The 15,430-nt window shown below is 46.2% G+C and overlaps 1 protein-coding gene across 1 annotated transcript in view; it reads left to right on the top strand.

The window, feature by feature from the left end:
• Positions 1-14,249, top strand: part of BRPF3 (bromodomain and PHD finger containing 3) — a 36,903-nt gene extending 22,654 nt beyond the window's left edge. Inside the window, exons 10-13 of the mRNA XM_055126807.1 lie at positions 2,193-2,290; positions 5,712-5,809; positions 10,591-10,745; positions 11,948-14,249. Coding sequence (XP_054982782.1) covers positions 2,193-2,290; positions 5,712-5,809; positions 10,591-10,745; positions 11,948-12,131 — 535 coding nt within the window. The 3' untranslated portion in view covers positions 12,132-14,249. The remainder of the gene's footprint in view (positions 1-2,192; positions 2,291-5,711; positions 5,810-10,590; positions 10,746-11,947) is intronic.
• The last annotated feature ends 1,181 nt before the right edge of the window (positions 14,250-15,430 follow it).

The following is a 15,430-nucleotide window of genomic DNA, read 5'->3' as shown; positions in this document are numbered from 1 at the left end:
TCTGTATAAGACAATGATTAAGTCAGTTATGAATCAGTTAAACAGGAGTACCCCACTTGACCACCAGCCCTTACCTTTTCCTCTTATTCCATCAGGATTTCTGTTTTATTAATCAATATGCAATATTGTTTAATTTTACGTGGATTTGAAGCGAAACATTGACTTTTTCATCTATTTTGTAGTCAGCCAGGGCAAAGGTGTTCCTGATTTTCATCTCATTGATGGGCAAACCCATTTTCAGTGACTTGAGAGCTGACAAGTTAGTTCTCTTGTAACTGGCTTTGCTTTCACTGTGACTAATTTTAAATCACAGTGTTTGTGGTGGCATTGCCCTGAGTAGATCCCAAAGTGCCAGGTTATTTTAAAATGAGATGATAGAGGTGGGGGTGGGAAGGAGTCTAAAAATTATTGGTATCAAAACTTGAAAAGAAGATAATTTTTTTCTAGTGTAAAATATAGTTGATGTGCTCAAATGGGGGAACTTGTTAATTGTAAAGTAGAAGAGTCCAGAATGTATTTTCAGGATAGCGCTTTGGGTGGTCATTTTCACATCCTCTGCAACCATTTACACAGTTGTCATGAAACTAACAAAGGAGATGGTGTCTGCTGCGTGCTGGGGGGTTTTGTCAGGCACCTGTGAGTGGGGAGGCCGCAGCTGAAGACTGTGGGCAGAGCCAGTGGTTAGCTCTGACTCTCTGACTACTGCAGAGTAATTTAATCCTCTAAGAGAGTTGGGGACTTGAAGAGCGATGGTGCTATCCAGAGTATGGGACCCCATGCTGAGTTTGTAAGAAGTCATTGTCCTTCGGGGTTTGTGTGCCAGATGGTGGTTCTCATCTGACTGTCCAAATCATCATTTGCTTTTGGATGCGCCCAAAGCAAAGCCATGTCTCCTACCCACTTACAGAGGATTTTCAATTTCATTGGGAAGGTGAGTCCAGGGAGATCGGGCTTTAGTCGATAGCTCTGAGACTGGGCAGGTGCTGTTGAGTACCAGTACCCTGGGCCAGGCCCAGGAGGTCATGCTCAGGCTGATGGATAAGGAAGGCTGTTTTTTTCCCACCATCCTCCCCTAGTATTCTTGTAATACGGATTGTTGACCTTTTTTTTAAAAAAAAAAAATATTTTTTTTCTTTTCATGTTGAAATATATAGCAATACTATTTTAAAAGCTGATGGAAAAGAGCCCTACCACTGTTGTTTTTGCCCATAGGCTTCCAGCTGTGAGTATACATTAGAATTGCTTTGGGAGCTATGTAAAAATACTGATAACTGGGTGAGCCCCAGCTATACCATTACTCTGGTATTACTGATCTCATTTTTGCCTCTTAGCCTTGGTATATTTTTTGTTCAACTCCTTGCAGTAGTCTTAAAAAATACATCCGTGTACTTGTTAATTTAAAAAATAGAAAATCCATCTCTATCTAAGAAAAACTTCACATACTTAAAGTGGAAGTGAGAAGTGGATCTTTTTTTTCCCTCCAATCTAAAAATGTCTTTTCTAATTAAGGAAGTGAGACAAGAAAATCTGGGAAAGAGACATATTTGAGCCTCAAAAATAAATTGGTTTTTTAAAGAAATAGCAATGTACACCACAGAGTAAAGAATTTAGGTCAGCTGGGGATGGTCACATGCATGGTTTGACCACTTAGACTTGGAAAGTTTTGACAAGTGCTTTTCTCTTGAGCAGAGGCTTCTAGACTTTATGTGCCTGCCACACTCTTTTTAGAAAAATCACTCAGTAACCCCCTGGAAGTCTATCTTCTTTAAAGGAACAAACAGAAAACACCTCCTGCAATTGTACCCCAAACTACTACCACCTCACCCCACCCCAACCTATTGTTCCAGTGCCCCTGGATGGGGGACGGGGGAGATTTCTTTCTCCCGCTTTGGGGAATCCTGCTCTAGATGAACTCTAGACACTGGTATCAGGGAACAGGCATCTCCTTGTAGGTTCTGTCCTGTCACCTGGGTGAAATTTTTCCTCAGAACCTCATGGGAATTTTTTTAAGAAAAAAAGAAAAAAAGGATAGGAATGATTGTGTGGTAGGTTAGGGTACATTCTGGGAGCAAAATGAGAAGTCATTCTGCTTAAAGGGGTTTGCAACTCTACTCCTGTCAGAGATGGGAGAGCAAGTGATAATCATTGAAAGGGCTCATTTGTCTCTCTTTCTCCCCTGCTCTTGTGTGCAGTGGCCTGACGCCCCCCAAACGCAGCCGTGGGAAACCAGCCCTGTCTCGAGTACCCTTCCTGGAGGGTGTGAATGGAGACTCTGACTACAGTGGCTCAGGTGAGGAGTAGTGTACAGGTGGAGGGGGTGGAGGGTGTTGGGCATTGGGCCTTCCAAAGAGCCAAGGCTGCAGGGCACAGCTAGCCCTTGAGTTCTCCAAACCTCAGGCACTAGGCAGGGAGATGGCCCGCACTTCCAGGTCATACCTATCATTTTTTTTTCCTTAAAGAAATTACTTAAATTTGAATGAGGAATACGAATACATGCCCATGAAATAAAAATCAAAGAGGCATAAAATGGAATAAAATACAAAGCCCCCTCTTGCCTCCCTGGAATAACCACTGTTAAGAGTTTCTTTGGTGTCCTTTCAAATGTTAATCCATACATAAACAAGCAAAAACATGTATGTATATTTGAGTGAGTAGAGAAGCCTAGTACATGTGTGTGTTCTGCTATATGCTTTTTTCCCCCGTTAATTAATATAAAAGTTGAATATCCTTCTGTACTCTTAATTGGTTGCCTAGAATCCCACCTCAGAGTGCTGTCAAACTTTCTATTGTAGACAGATGTTTAAATTATCATTTATTTATTCTAATCAGTGTTGCAGTGATTATAGTGATTGTAGCCTTGTACAGAAATCATTTTGTGCCTTTGGGGAGCATATCTGTGGAAGTTGGGAGAAGTTCCCTGTGGCATATTCATATGCCAAAACCAGTAACAATGATGAGTCTCATTCCCCTGACCCTGAAAGAGCCTCCAATGCAACACCGTTGGAAAGGACAAGTAAAGAGAGGCTTCTAAAATCTCAGGGTTAGGATGAATGGAGACGTTACTGAGACCACTCGAAAAAATTGACCATCAGTGGGATGATGATGATGATGATGATGATGATGATGATGATGATGATGATGATGATGATGATGATGATCTGTGGAAGTAAGGATGCCATATTTAAGGAAGTATACATTTGTAACTTCAATTATTATTGCCAGGCTGCCTTCCCTGGATTACCCAGGGATGGCTTGTGTCATCAAGTCTCATCCATAACTATAATCTCTTGGAATTCAATGCTTCTGACCCTCTCCTCATGAGACATTCTCCACCTGGTCCACATGGTAACATCCATGAGTCTTGTCTCCTTAGACTAAGTGAACTTAAGGGTAGGGAAAGGCCAAAGGAGAGAACTAGGATGGTGAGTAGGTGGAGCAGGTACAGAGCAGGCTGTTCTTGGCTTACCTCTGTCAGCACTTGGATGGGGGCATGCACTCTGGGATGCTTCTATGTAATAGGCATCTAACAGGCAGACTTCAGGCCTTCTCTTCCCTCCTTCCTTTCCCTACCTGCTTTATTTTCTTGCAGCATCAGCTTCCTTCTCTTGTGTATGTTGATGAACGCATGCATGTGTGTTTCATTCCTGTCTGACTGTCAGTGCCTAGAAGGCAGGGCTCATAGATGAATTTGTACAGCACCTAGCTCAAAACCAGAAGTGAATTAGTATATGCTTTGTGCTGGTGGTGGTGTTTTATTTTTTAACACATAATATTGATTAAAATAATGCCAATGGAAATTTTAAGAGAAAATCAATCTCCCACTGTTCCATCGACCTTAACATCATTGTTTTCATTTCTCTGTATTGCCTTCTGCTATTTCAGGAACAAAATGATATCCAAAACACATGTTCTTTTGTAGTATCCTTTTTCCAATGTTATTTCAAATTTATTTTATGTTGATACATAATCTTTATATATCTCATGTTACTGGAACAAAGTATCTGCCAGTTAATGCATTTTATTTTATGTAATCTTTCTAGTGTTAGACATTTGGGTTATTTCCAACTTTTAACATTATATATGTAATGTTCACTGCAATATTTGCAAAATGTTGTCAAAACACTTGTTTTAAAATCCTTTTGTCTTTAAAGTTAATTTTCTTAGAATAAATAAATTTCCAGAAATTAATTACAACATACTTTTTTGGTGTGTGCCTTTTGAGACATATTGCCAAATAATAGTTGGAAAGGCTTGGACTGATCTGCACTTTCCTCAGCAGTGGATGATTACACCAGCATCCCACAGCTGCCTTTTCAGGATTGAATTTTGTTTTTTCATTGTATTGCTATTGAGTCAATATATACAAAATAATACTTTCATTATTATTCTAGTGCAGTTTTTACAGAGTATAAATGAGGAAACTAATGTCTCTTTAGAAACATTAATTTCTACTCTGAAATTTGGGCCTTATCCCTGATGAGAGTGATCACTTCTGTGTGCCCAGTCTCTGAATGTCAGGAGGGGAAGGTAGTTTTTCCCGAGTGGAAGCATTTGTTCCGCATTCATGGATGTGTGTTGCGATGCTGGGTGCAGAACAAAGTAAGCTTAAGGGGCAGAGCCTGCCCATGGCATAGCCCTCAGCAGAGGACCTGACGAAAGCAGATACGAGAAGGATCTGCAGACCTCTTGGCTCTGTTGAGTGTTACACAGCTGGATAACTTAGATTGTCAGGCGTGACCCTGTAAGAAAAAAAAGTCAGTTGGCAAGTGGTTTCACTGGATGTCCTTCCCAGGCATCTTTTTCCAAGAAGCCTCCGTCAGGAGATTTCCCTCTCTCAGGGCGATCTGGAGTCTGTGGCGTGGCCAGGCTGGGTTCTGATTCTTCATGTATCCCTGGTGTGAAGCAGAGGAAGGAACATCATTTGAGGGTACTAGTCCAGAGATTGGCAAACTGTAGTTTGTTTTCTGGTTTGGTAAGGGCCCATGAACTAATCGTGATTTTTATTTTTCAAATAATTAAAAAGAAAAACCAAGGAATTCTATTTAGAATGTGAAATTACATGAAATTCAAATTTCAGCGTCAAAAAAGTAAAAGTATAAAAAACAATGACTGGTTATCAATGATAGGTTTCATGCGATAACAGCAGAATTTAGTACAGTTGGCTCTCCATACCCATGGATTCGACATGCACAGATTCAGCCAACGTGAGATCAAAAATCATACGAAAAGGGTAGACCTGCAACGGTTCCATCTTTACTGAACATTTGCTGACTTTTTTACTTTATTCCCTAAACAATGTAGTGTAACAGCTATTGACACAGAATTTACATTGCAGTAGGTATTACATGTCACCGAGAGATACTATATGGGAGGCTGAGCCATAGGTTTAGTGCAGGTACTACACCATTTTATGTAAGGGACATGAGCATTGCTGGATTTTGGCATTTGCAGGAATCTTAATTAGAGCCAGTCCCTTGCAGGCCACGAGGGACAACAGAGACCAGGTGGCCCACAAAACCTAAAGTATTTACTCTTGGGGCCTTTCTACAACAAGTTTGCCAACCCCTGATCTAGTCTGAGAACTTCTAAGGAAAGGGTGGAGGGGATGTCGCTGACTCATTCCTGGGCTGCCCCAGTTAACTGGAGGGCAGGCCTTCTGGGCACCATTCCAAGTCCTTTGGGCACTGTCTCCTCCCCTCCCCCACCCCCAGGCAGAAGCCTCCTGATGCCCTTTGAAGACCGCGGAGACCTGGAGCCCCTGGAGCTGGTGTGGGCCAAGTGCCGAGGCTATCCCTCCTATCCCGCCTTGGTGAGTCTGCCCCAGACGCCACCCTCCCTCCGCTGCCTTGCCTTGGGGGCTTATCTGAATGGATCAAGCCAGCAGAGTGGTGGGAATCAGGGTGCCTTTAGCTGCAGAAGGGAGGGAGGTCATACCCCCAGTGGGTGGGGCAACCCAGTGAGGTTCCTAGCCTGTGACCCTCAAAACAGGCTAAAGTATCTTGACAGAGACTAGGGCTCTTAGGAATTCAATAGCTTTTCTCTGCTTTTGCATAAAAACGTGCTCAATGAGAATTTTAAGAGCTGCTAGTAACGCTTAGATGCTTTATTGAACATTAGTCGTGCTAATTTTTTGAACTCTTGAGGAAGGTGTAGTTCTCTTCGTCTTGTACGGAAGATAACTAAGGCTCTTACTACCCATGGTCAGCTAGCTGTTATGTGGCAGGGTTGGAATTTCAGCTAGCACTCAAAATATGTGATTTGTAAAGCCTGTGTTCTAGCCACTGAGTTCAAAATCATCCATAGTCTCAATCCCATCTATTCAGAGATAACCCCTTGGTTATCCACTCAGCCTTTTTGTTTGTTTGTTTCATGTGTAGGTATGAGACCTCCCTTTCTCTTAAGGCATTAGCCTATACCATAAACAGGCAAGTCTCAGGCCATTAAACATTCTTCATCAGCATTACTCTAATGACTGCATTGTCTTCGTTTGTATGTGTGTACCTTATTTTAACCATATCCTAGTTGGTCATTTGAGATTGCTTTGAGTGTTTCACTATGGTAAACAACTGGCAGTAAACATCGCCTTAGTTTTCCCTTTGTGTACAGCCGTGACTATTTCTTTACAGTGTACTCTTCGGAGTGCCTTCCTGGGATAAAGTGTGTGTACAATTATGATGCAAATTACAAGTGGCCCTTTATAAAGGTAGTTCCAAATTTTATTCCCACCAGCATTAGCAAAAATTTTTAATTTCACCTCAGTAGTATGTGGGGAAGATGGCCAGCCTTGGAAGATACTAATTCTAAATCTTAATCATTTGGGGAAATTTTCAGATTCTGGAGGAGATCTGGATAACCTTGGCACATGGACAGCAGAGGCAAAGGGCAGGAGTCAGCTCAGGATCTCAATGAGGCATTTGAGCCATCTTCAGGGCCCTTTCTCTCTGGGAGTCCCCAAGAGCAGGGCTGTCAGGATCACTTGAGAACTTGCAGGGGCTCTAGGGTTAGGACTCCTGGTTAGACACTAACCCATATTCTGGGTCCTGGAGGGATTTTCTTTGTGGGCAGTGCCCACACCCAGCAGTGTTCATGTATTACTTTTGGCTCTGCACTCAGGAGTTCCTCCTGGTAGTGCTTGAGGGACCATATGGGATGCTGGGGATCAAATCTGGGTCATCCTAGTGCAAGACATGTGCCCTATCTGCTGTATTATCTTTCCAGCCCTGGGATATATATATAGATATATCTATAGATAGATAGATATATCTATATATATATCCCATACACATACATATTTTTCCCCCCTGGGATATTTTTTAAACAATGAGCAAATCGATGATCCAACGGGATGACAGTGACAGTAGAAACTAAGGCCCCATCTCAGAGATACCAAATTAGATTCTGCAAGGCCAGACTGAGACAATGAAATTTTTTTCCCTTTTAAATAGGGGTCCTCCTAGAAGTGACCCAGGGCCACTTCCATTGATGGAGGCCTGATAGTTCAGTATATGGGCCTGGTGATACGATGCCCTCAGACCCATTAATGCTGGAGGACCACCCGGCCACACCCAGTGGTGCTCACAGGGACCAAGTGATAGTGGGAACCAAACTGGGTCTCCCGTTTGTAAGGCTTGTACCTCCACCTCTTCAAGCTATCTCCCCTGCTTGATGGTATTTTGTACAGGAAGTCAGTAGCTGGACTGAGAATCACCTGCCTACCTCGTGTGTACACACAAAACTGCTTCTCCAAGCTCTTTCATGTCTGTGCCCCTTTCAAGTCTCACAATAGCCACTTAAAGACGGCAGGTGCTTGGATCCATTTTGAATAGTTGAGGAAACTACAGCTCCATAATTTGTTGAATCCCTTGTTGGCCTTACTCCCTCAGCAGAGGCTCCTGGGAAAATTGCACTGAAATCGGGCCACTGAGGAGTTTGAGCGTGGAACTGCCTTCGTGGCCTGCTCATAAGACCCCAGTTGATCAGCCTCAGAGAAGTGACTCAGGCTATGTTTTTTTTTTTTTAATCTCACAGTGCAAAAATAAAAATGAAAAGCAAATTCTTTTCCTAAAAATCTTTCAATTGTCTTGTTAATCAGACTTTTTCTTTTGTGATGAAAATAATTTATTCACACTATGAGGACCTCACCACCTGTAGGCTACCTATGTTTTTTTGGTACGTTCTCCTAGGCATTTTCCTACTCAGACTTAAAACATGTATTTATGTCTGTTGTTAATTATAGTTTTTAAAGGATGTCTATTTTTGTTTTTTTCCATTTTAACCCTTGCTTTCATTGTTTGTTTGGGGGCACACTAGCAGTGCTCGGGTGGCTGCCAGATGTGGTGCCGGGGATGAGCCAGAGTCAGCTGCATGCCAGGCAAACTCCATAACTCCTGTACTATCTCTCTGACTCCTGGATAGCTTGTTTTTTTAAAAAAAATTATTTTGGTAGCTAGAGAGATGACCCAGTGGGCTGAGTGTGTGCTTGGCTTGCAGGAGACCCAGGTTCCATGTTCCGCACTGCATGGTCCGCCAAGTACCAAGCCAGGAGCAGTCTCTGAGCACTGCCTGGTGTGGTCCATCCATCCACCAAAAATGTTTTGTTTTGTTTTGTAAAAGTAGTGATATACATTATAGACGTTTGGAAAAACATAGAAAAGCAACACAAACCCCCCCTACTAAGATGTTGACTGTATGCATTTTGGATTATTCCTACTTACTATGTATGGCTCTAAATAATGCATTTATTGTATATTAAAATTTTTGTATGTTTTTGTTTTGGGGCCACACACAGCAGTTCTCAGAGTTTACTCCTGGTCTGAGCTCAGTGATTGCTCTTGGTAGGGCGTAGGATACTATATGGGGTGTTGGGGATCAAACCCATGTTGGCCATGGGTAAGGCAAGCTCTGTACCTACTGTACTACCTCTCCAGTCTAGTGTGTAAATTTTTTGTTTGTTTCCGGGCCATACCTGGCTGTGCTCAGGGCTTACTCCTGGCTCTGCGCTCAGGAGTCATTCCTGGAGGGGCTTAGGGGACCGAATGTATGGGGTGCTAGGGATCAAACCTGGGTTAACCACATGTAAGGCACACACACTACCCACTGTGCTATCTCTCCAGCCATTCCCCTCTACCCCAGCATATGTTTGGTTTTATACTAAGCTTTATTTCTGTGTTTTACATCTGCATAAACCACATTGAGTGATTGGATCGTTGCTGATTATTTTGGAACTTACTCACCTCTACTTTAAAAAGGGAGGAGCACTCCCTTAAACCTCCTTGTCTCTATCCTGAAGGAACATCATTCGCAATCTACATTCCCAGTAGGAATCAGCATGGTTCGATCCAAAGGAAACTATCCGAATATCCCCTCCATTTTGTAATTGGGGAAACAGGAGGCTTAGTGTGCTTGGATCTTTCTAGAACCCTGAGCTCTAATCCCAGGAAGGGGAGATGACCGGGGGAAAATACTTTGTCCTGGTCACACTGCCAGGGACAGGTTAGGGTGGTTCTTCCTTGAACTCTTTAACAGAACACCTGCTTTTAGCAGCTTATCTTGAAGGGGGTGTAGGGAAGCTGGCAGACACCCAGAGGTAAATAATGAGAGCAGTATATTAGAAGAGGCCCCTGGAGAACAGGGTATAAGAATTAAGATTGCCCTGTCTCTGGAGAAAAAGACTTCCTTAGTAAGTTTGCCATCTCCTGGCATTAGTGTGCAAAGATGATTACCAGCTAACTGAGTGAAAGGCGGCAGGCAGCAGAGGCCTAAACCTTGTCTGGCCACCTGGATTTATTTAGTTGCAGCCTAACTTTAACCAGCTATATCCTTATGTGCCTGGTGCTTTTCTCAGCAAACTCAGCATCAGCTAGAGGATGAAATGAGATGGTGAAGAGTGAGTAATTAGGAGTTGTGGTAATTGTCAGTGCTCCATAGAGCAAGAGAATGAACGTGTTGATACCACTAAGCATTTTGCAGTGCCCCAGCTCGTGGGGAGCTTGTGATCTTGTGGGTTAATTCTTCCAGTGACCACTGTTTCCAAGTACACCGTTCTCCCCTCTTCACCAGTGATTCATACTTGCTCTTCCTGCTTCTCTCAGCCCTTCCCATGATGTCTCACCTAGGACAGCCATAGCTCAGTTAGGTGGACTTGAAGGGATGCAGCATCAGCTGCTGCAGAACCTGCTTCCGGGCCATGAGGGAGGTCTTTAAGTATTTGAAGTGACTTGCACAGGTTCTGTGGGGAAATGGTAGAGGAGAAACAGATCAAAACCCAAAGCAGCTTCACTCTTGCCCAGGGCACAGTGGGAGGGAGGAGTTGAACTCTCTGGCCTGAACATCAGAGACAGCCCCTCAGTTGTCATCCCCTCTTGCTGGCTTTCCATTACTTATTTCACTTGGGGGCTTTCCTGAGGACCGCGTTCTCTCATCAGATTCGATTGGACGAGGCTAGGGGATAGGGCAGTGCTCTGTGTTGGGGTCCCGAGGGTCATGGAAAAGGTCAGCCCCCTCCATGGTTCAGCAGCCAGTCCTGGGGCAGGGTTCCCTACTTGCCCCATATACCCCCAAGCTGACTGTTACTCTCTTTCTTGCTTGTAGATCATCGATCCCAAGATGCCCCGGGAGGGCCTCCTGCACAATGGGGTCCCCATCCCTGTCCCCCCACTGGATGTGTTGAAGCTGGGAGAGCAGAAACAGGCCGAGGCTGGAGAGAAGCTCTTCCTTGTCCTCTTCTTTGACAACAAGCGCACCTGGTGAGTGACAGCACCGCCCGGGGTGGGGCATGCTGGGATAGGGGGCGGCCAGGAAGCTGACAGGCTTGAGAGGGCCTGCGGGTTTGTCGCCCTCCCTCCTCCACGTGAAAGTGATGTGTTACTGCCAGCGGCCATGGAAGAGGAGCTCAGTGTTACGGACAGCACTGATGAGCAGTGAGGGGAAGGATGCGGCTGTGGGCAGAGGCTGTGCTGTAGCCCGCTCCTACAGGGACCTCAGCTGACCCACTGGCGAGCGCTGGAGCTGGGTCTTCATAGAAAACTGAAGAGTTGGGGCTGTGCCTTTGTACCCCTATGTCAGCTAGTTACTGGCTAGCCCTGGGGTGTGCAGCAACCTTTGGTGGCGGGTGATTCCTGGAGAGAACTCCACTGAGCTTCGGTCAGCAGCTAGAGGGGACTGAGGGGACAGGACTCATCCTTAGGGGTAAGTATGGGGGCGTCTGGGCCATGCTGGGGCTACTTGCTTGGGACCGACTTGCTCATGACTTGAGAACCTCTTCAAGTTTTACTTAGCAGCAGCAGAAGAATCTGTTAGCTCGGCTCCTGCCCATGGAGAAGGAGCGACTTGCTAGTGAAAGTGAGAATAACAGGCCAGTTGCTGCTGCTGGCCGAGTGTTTCCTCTGTGCTCCTGCGAGTGCTTCACCGACCTCCATCGCACTTACTTCTAGATCTTCAGGTCTTCAGTTTACTCAGTCCAGTTTGCAGACTAGGAAGCCGAGGCCTAGAAAGCCAAGCTCCACCACTACCTCACACGGCCCAGCCGGAACTGGGGTGCCAGCCTGGGATTTGGCTCCCAGGGTTTGACTGATCACCACCTGTTAGTATCACCCAAGGGTCTTATTCAGAACAGCACAGGGTTGCAGGCCCTGTCACAGATCAGTTTCAGTTGCAGACAAGAACCTTACTTCCTTGTCTCAGCGCCCTGTTCCCCAAGGGTGAGGCCCAGAACCCCAGATGGCTCTGCTGGCCATCCCTCTGTTCCCAAACCTTAGCTGTATCTGGGGGAGAGAAGGAGGGGGCATTGGTCAGAAAAAGGTCCCTGGTCAAGTGCCCGCGCTGTCCCCCTCTGCTCTCTTGCCCTTTCCCCTCTTTCTGGACTCGCTGGTCCTGGGGAAATAGGCGCAGAGGAGCCTCCTCACAGGGCCCACCACAGCCTGGGCCTCTTTCTGTGCTTCTGTTTTAGGCAGTGGCTTCCCAGGGACAAAGTCCTGCCCCTTGGAGTGGAAGACACCGTGGACAAGCTCAAGATGCTCGAAGGCCGCAAGACCAGCATCCGCAAGTCAGTGCAGGTGGCCTATGACCGAGCAATGATCCACCTGAGCCGAGTTCGGGGCCCCCATTCCTTTGTAACTTCCAGCTACCTGTAGGGGCAGGGCCTGGTCTGTACCCGCCTGCCTGGCCTGCGTCCCCTGGGGCCCAGAGAAGGCTCTTTCTGCCCCTACGGAGGAATGACTTGGCAGCTTCCCCTTTTCATGTCAGGCCAGGGACTGGGCTGTGTCCCCCAACCCCCAAGGGCTAGGCCCCAGTTCTAACCAACCACGTGGTTCCCCTGGTGGGCCTCCTGTGTGCCAAAAACTTCCCGAGTTCCCTGGGCAAGTCCACGGAAGATCCCGCTAGAATTCGGGAGTCATGAAGCCAGGGTCCAGCCGAGGAGGGACCTGGGCTCTTAGCCACAGGAGTGTCTGGCCCGCTCCGTCCCACTCCTAAGAGACTCCACCTTGGGGGAGTGAGCCAGGCTCCCGGAGGTGCTGTGGGACCACTTGGGTCCCATGGGGAATCTCCCTGAGCTCCCCCCGCCCCGTTGCCCATCCTCACACATCTCTTCCTTTCCCACGTCCTGCCCCTCTGCCCATACCCATCCCTCCTTTCCTTGCCTCCTCTTGTGCCAAACTGACAGAAGTCATCACCAAATTACACTTTCTCTCTCTTACGTCTCATTCCCTTTGAGGCCAGCTGCTATGTTAGGTGAGTGCCTCCTCCTGGCTCCTCAGGGCCCAGCACAGAGGCCAGCCTACCACCCCCTGCCCCTGCTTCCACCAGCACATGCTCCCCCTGCTTCCTCTCTGCTGCAGACGCGCTGCTCAAGCTAGGCCGTGGGTGCCGCTGCCTTGACTCGGGCCGGCTGCCCTCTCCCTGGCTTGCCGAGAGAGGGGCTGAGGTCAGCCAGGCTCCTGTCAGCAGGACGGGCTGGTTGTGCACGTGTACATTTGCTCACTGAGAGCTGGATGGTTGTTGGGGTGCGTGTGCCCTCTCATTTCTCCTCTCCATGGGCTCTCCTTTACGGTAACAGCGGCCTTCAGTCTCGCTGTTCTGGCGCCACAGATGGCCTGGCGCCTGCGGTCTGGCATCTTCCTTCCATGTCCTGTGCCCTGCCTTGCCAGCCTCTGCTGCTCCCACCTTCCAGATTCAGGGAACACAGCGCTGTATTGCAAACCCTCTGTCTTCGTCCCTCTTCCTTCAACCCCTTCCCTACTATCACCTTCTCAAACACGGAAGGGAAAAAACAAACAAACTGTGAAAAACAGGGAATGCTGACTGACGAACCCACCCGACCTTCAGAGGCTTCCTCGTCTGTTCTCTGGACGTTTCTTTTCACCTCTTAAGCACCAAAGTCGCAGGGCCAGGTTGCAGGCCGCTGAGCGCCGTGTTAATTTTTAACCTGATGTTCTTTTTAATTGTTTTAAATTTTTCATAGGGAAGTTTTGGACTAAAACTGTCACTTGGGGAGATCACTGCCATTTTTACACACTCGACTTTGTAAAAATACAACCAACCGACCACTGCAACTTCTTATACATTTGGGACATGAGCCAGAGTTTAAAAGGGAACCAACAAAACTCTCTTAGCATAAAGGATGGGGTTTTGGATTTTGTACAATAATGAACACACAATGCAGCATATGGTTAGGGACGGACATGGTGTATATAATTGTAAAATACTGTTCTAAATTATTCAGGTCTATAGCTTCCATTACTGGATCCTCCATTGTGTGGCTGAGTATTTCCAATGCACACAGTGTGGTTTATTTAAAGGAGCCAATGCGTTCCCCTTCCCCCAGGTAGTTGGTCAGCTGTGGACTCTGTGACCTTCGTCTCAACCTGTGTTGTAAGGTCTTGGGGCTCTCTCTTCCCCCCTGCTGCTCTCTCTTCCTTTTCTTTCTTTCCCCCCAGTCTGTTGGACTTTCTCCGTCTCTCTCTGAGCCTCAGTTTTGAAACTGCTCTTTCAGAATGGAAACGACTCAGATCCTGCTGTGGCGTGGGGCCTGCGTGTCTCGGTCGCGCCTGCTGTGAAGCACACAATGCTCTATTTATTGTAGAAAGTGACTTTATTTGCTTTCTAGAATTGTTTATAACAGATGGTATAAGAGAGGTAATAAACAGAGAAAAATCTATGCCTTGTAAAGAATACAAAAGTTAATTTTACCTACTATAATATGACTGTCGGAAACTTATTTTCTCTCTGAGAAATAAATGTTCTAATGGGCAGCAGGTGTTGTGCTGTGTTTGATATCATCCATGAGGGCTTCTCCCCACTCTTTTTTCTGACCCCTACAGCTCATTCTTCATGAAAATCCAGGGACTATTAAGAATAGGTTTGTTACTTCTTGCCATCTATCCCCAAAACAGAAAAACATTAATTTGAATGCATATGCACACACACCATGTTCACTGCCGCGCTTGGTTCACTAGCTAAGATATGAAAGCAACCCAAATGCTCAGATGTAGATGAAAGGATCAAGAAGTTGTGATATGTGTGTGTGTGTGTGTGTGTGTGTGTGTGTATACACACACACACACACGAGAATATTGTATGGCTCTAAGAAAGAACAAAATCATGCAATTGAGTGCAACATGGATAGAACTAGAGGATATGCTAAGGGAAGTCACTCAGAAGAAAAAGTAGAGAATGACCTGTCTTGTATCTGGGACTTAAACATACACAGCACCAGGGGCCAGAGCGATAGCACAGCGGGTAGGGCGTTTGCCTTGTACGCAGCCGACCCAGGTTCAATCCCCAGCATCCCATATGGTCCCCCAAGCACCGCCAGGAGTAATTCCTGAGTGCAAAGCCAGGAGTAACCCCTGAGCATCGCTGGGTGTGACCCCCCCCCCCAAAAAAAAAACTTTCAAAAAAAACATACACAGCGCCAGGGCTGAAGAGATAGTATAGCAGGTAGGGTGTTCACGTTGTATGCAGCTGACTTGAATCGATTCCCAGCATCCCATATGGTTCATCGAACCATGCCAGGAGTGATCCCTGAGTATAGAACCAGGAGTTAGCCCTGAGTACTGCTGAGTGTGACCTCCAAAAAGCCAAAAATGTACATAGCCAGGTAGCAATAAAGGGTGAAAGGCACCACAACAAGAGAAACAGATGCATGTAACTGAGTTGGTGGGTGGATGGGTTGAAAAGGAGGGTGTTGACATCCTGTGGGAGGGAGGGAGCCACACTAGTGATGGGTGTGGTGTTGAAAGTGGTTCCCATTGTGTGCATGAGAAACGGTTACTGTAAATCACAGAACCTCAGTCAAAAAAAGCTTTTTCTAATTTTTAAAAAGAAAAAGGCAGTAGTTATTGCCAGCTCCCAGCTGGAGGACACGCTATCCCTTGCATCCCTAGGACAGGTGTGGAGTTGGGTTCTGATACAGTTTTCCTCCATCAGCCTT

Source organism: Sorex araneus, chromosome 2, assembly GCF_027595985.1.
Source record: "Sorex araneus isolate mSorAra2 chromosome 2, mSorAra2.pri, whole genome shotgun sequence".
NCBI classification, from domain to species: domain Eukaryota; kingdom Metazoa; phylum Chordata; class Mammalia; order Eulipotyphla; family Soricidae; genus Sorex; species Sorex araneus.
Note: the sequence above shows the minus strand (reverse complement) of the source record. Positions and strands in the feature narration are given on the sequence as shown.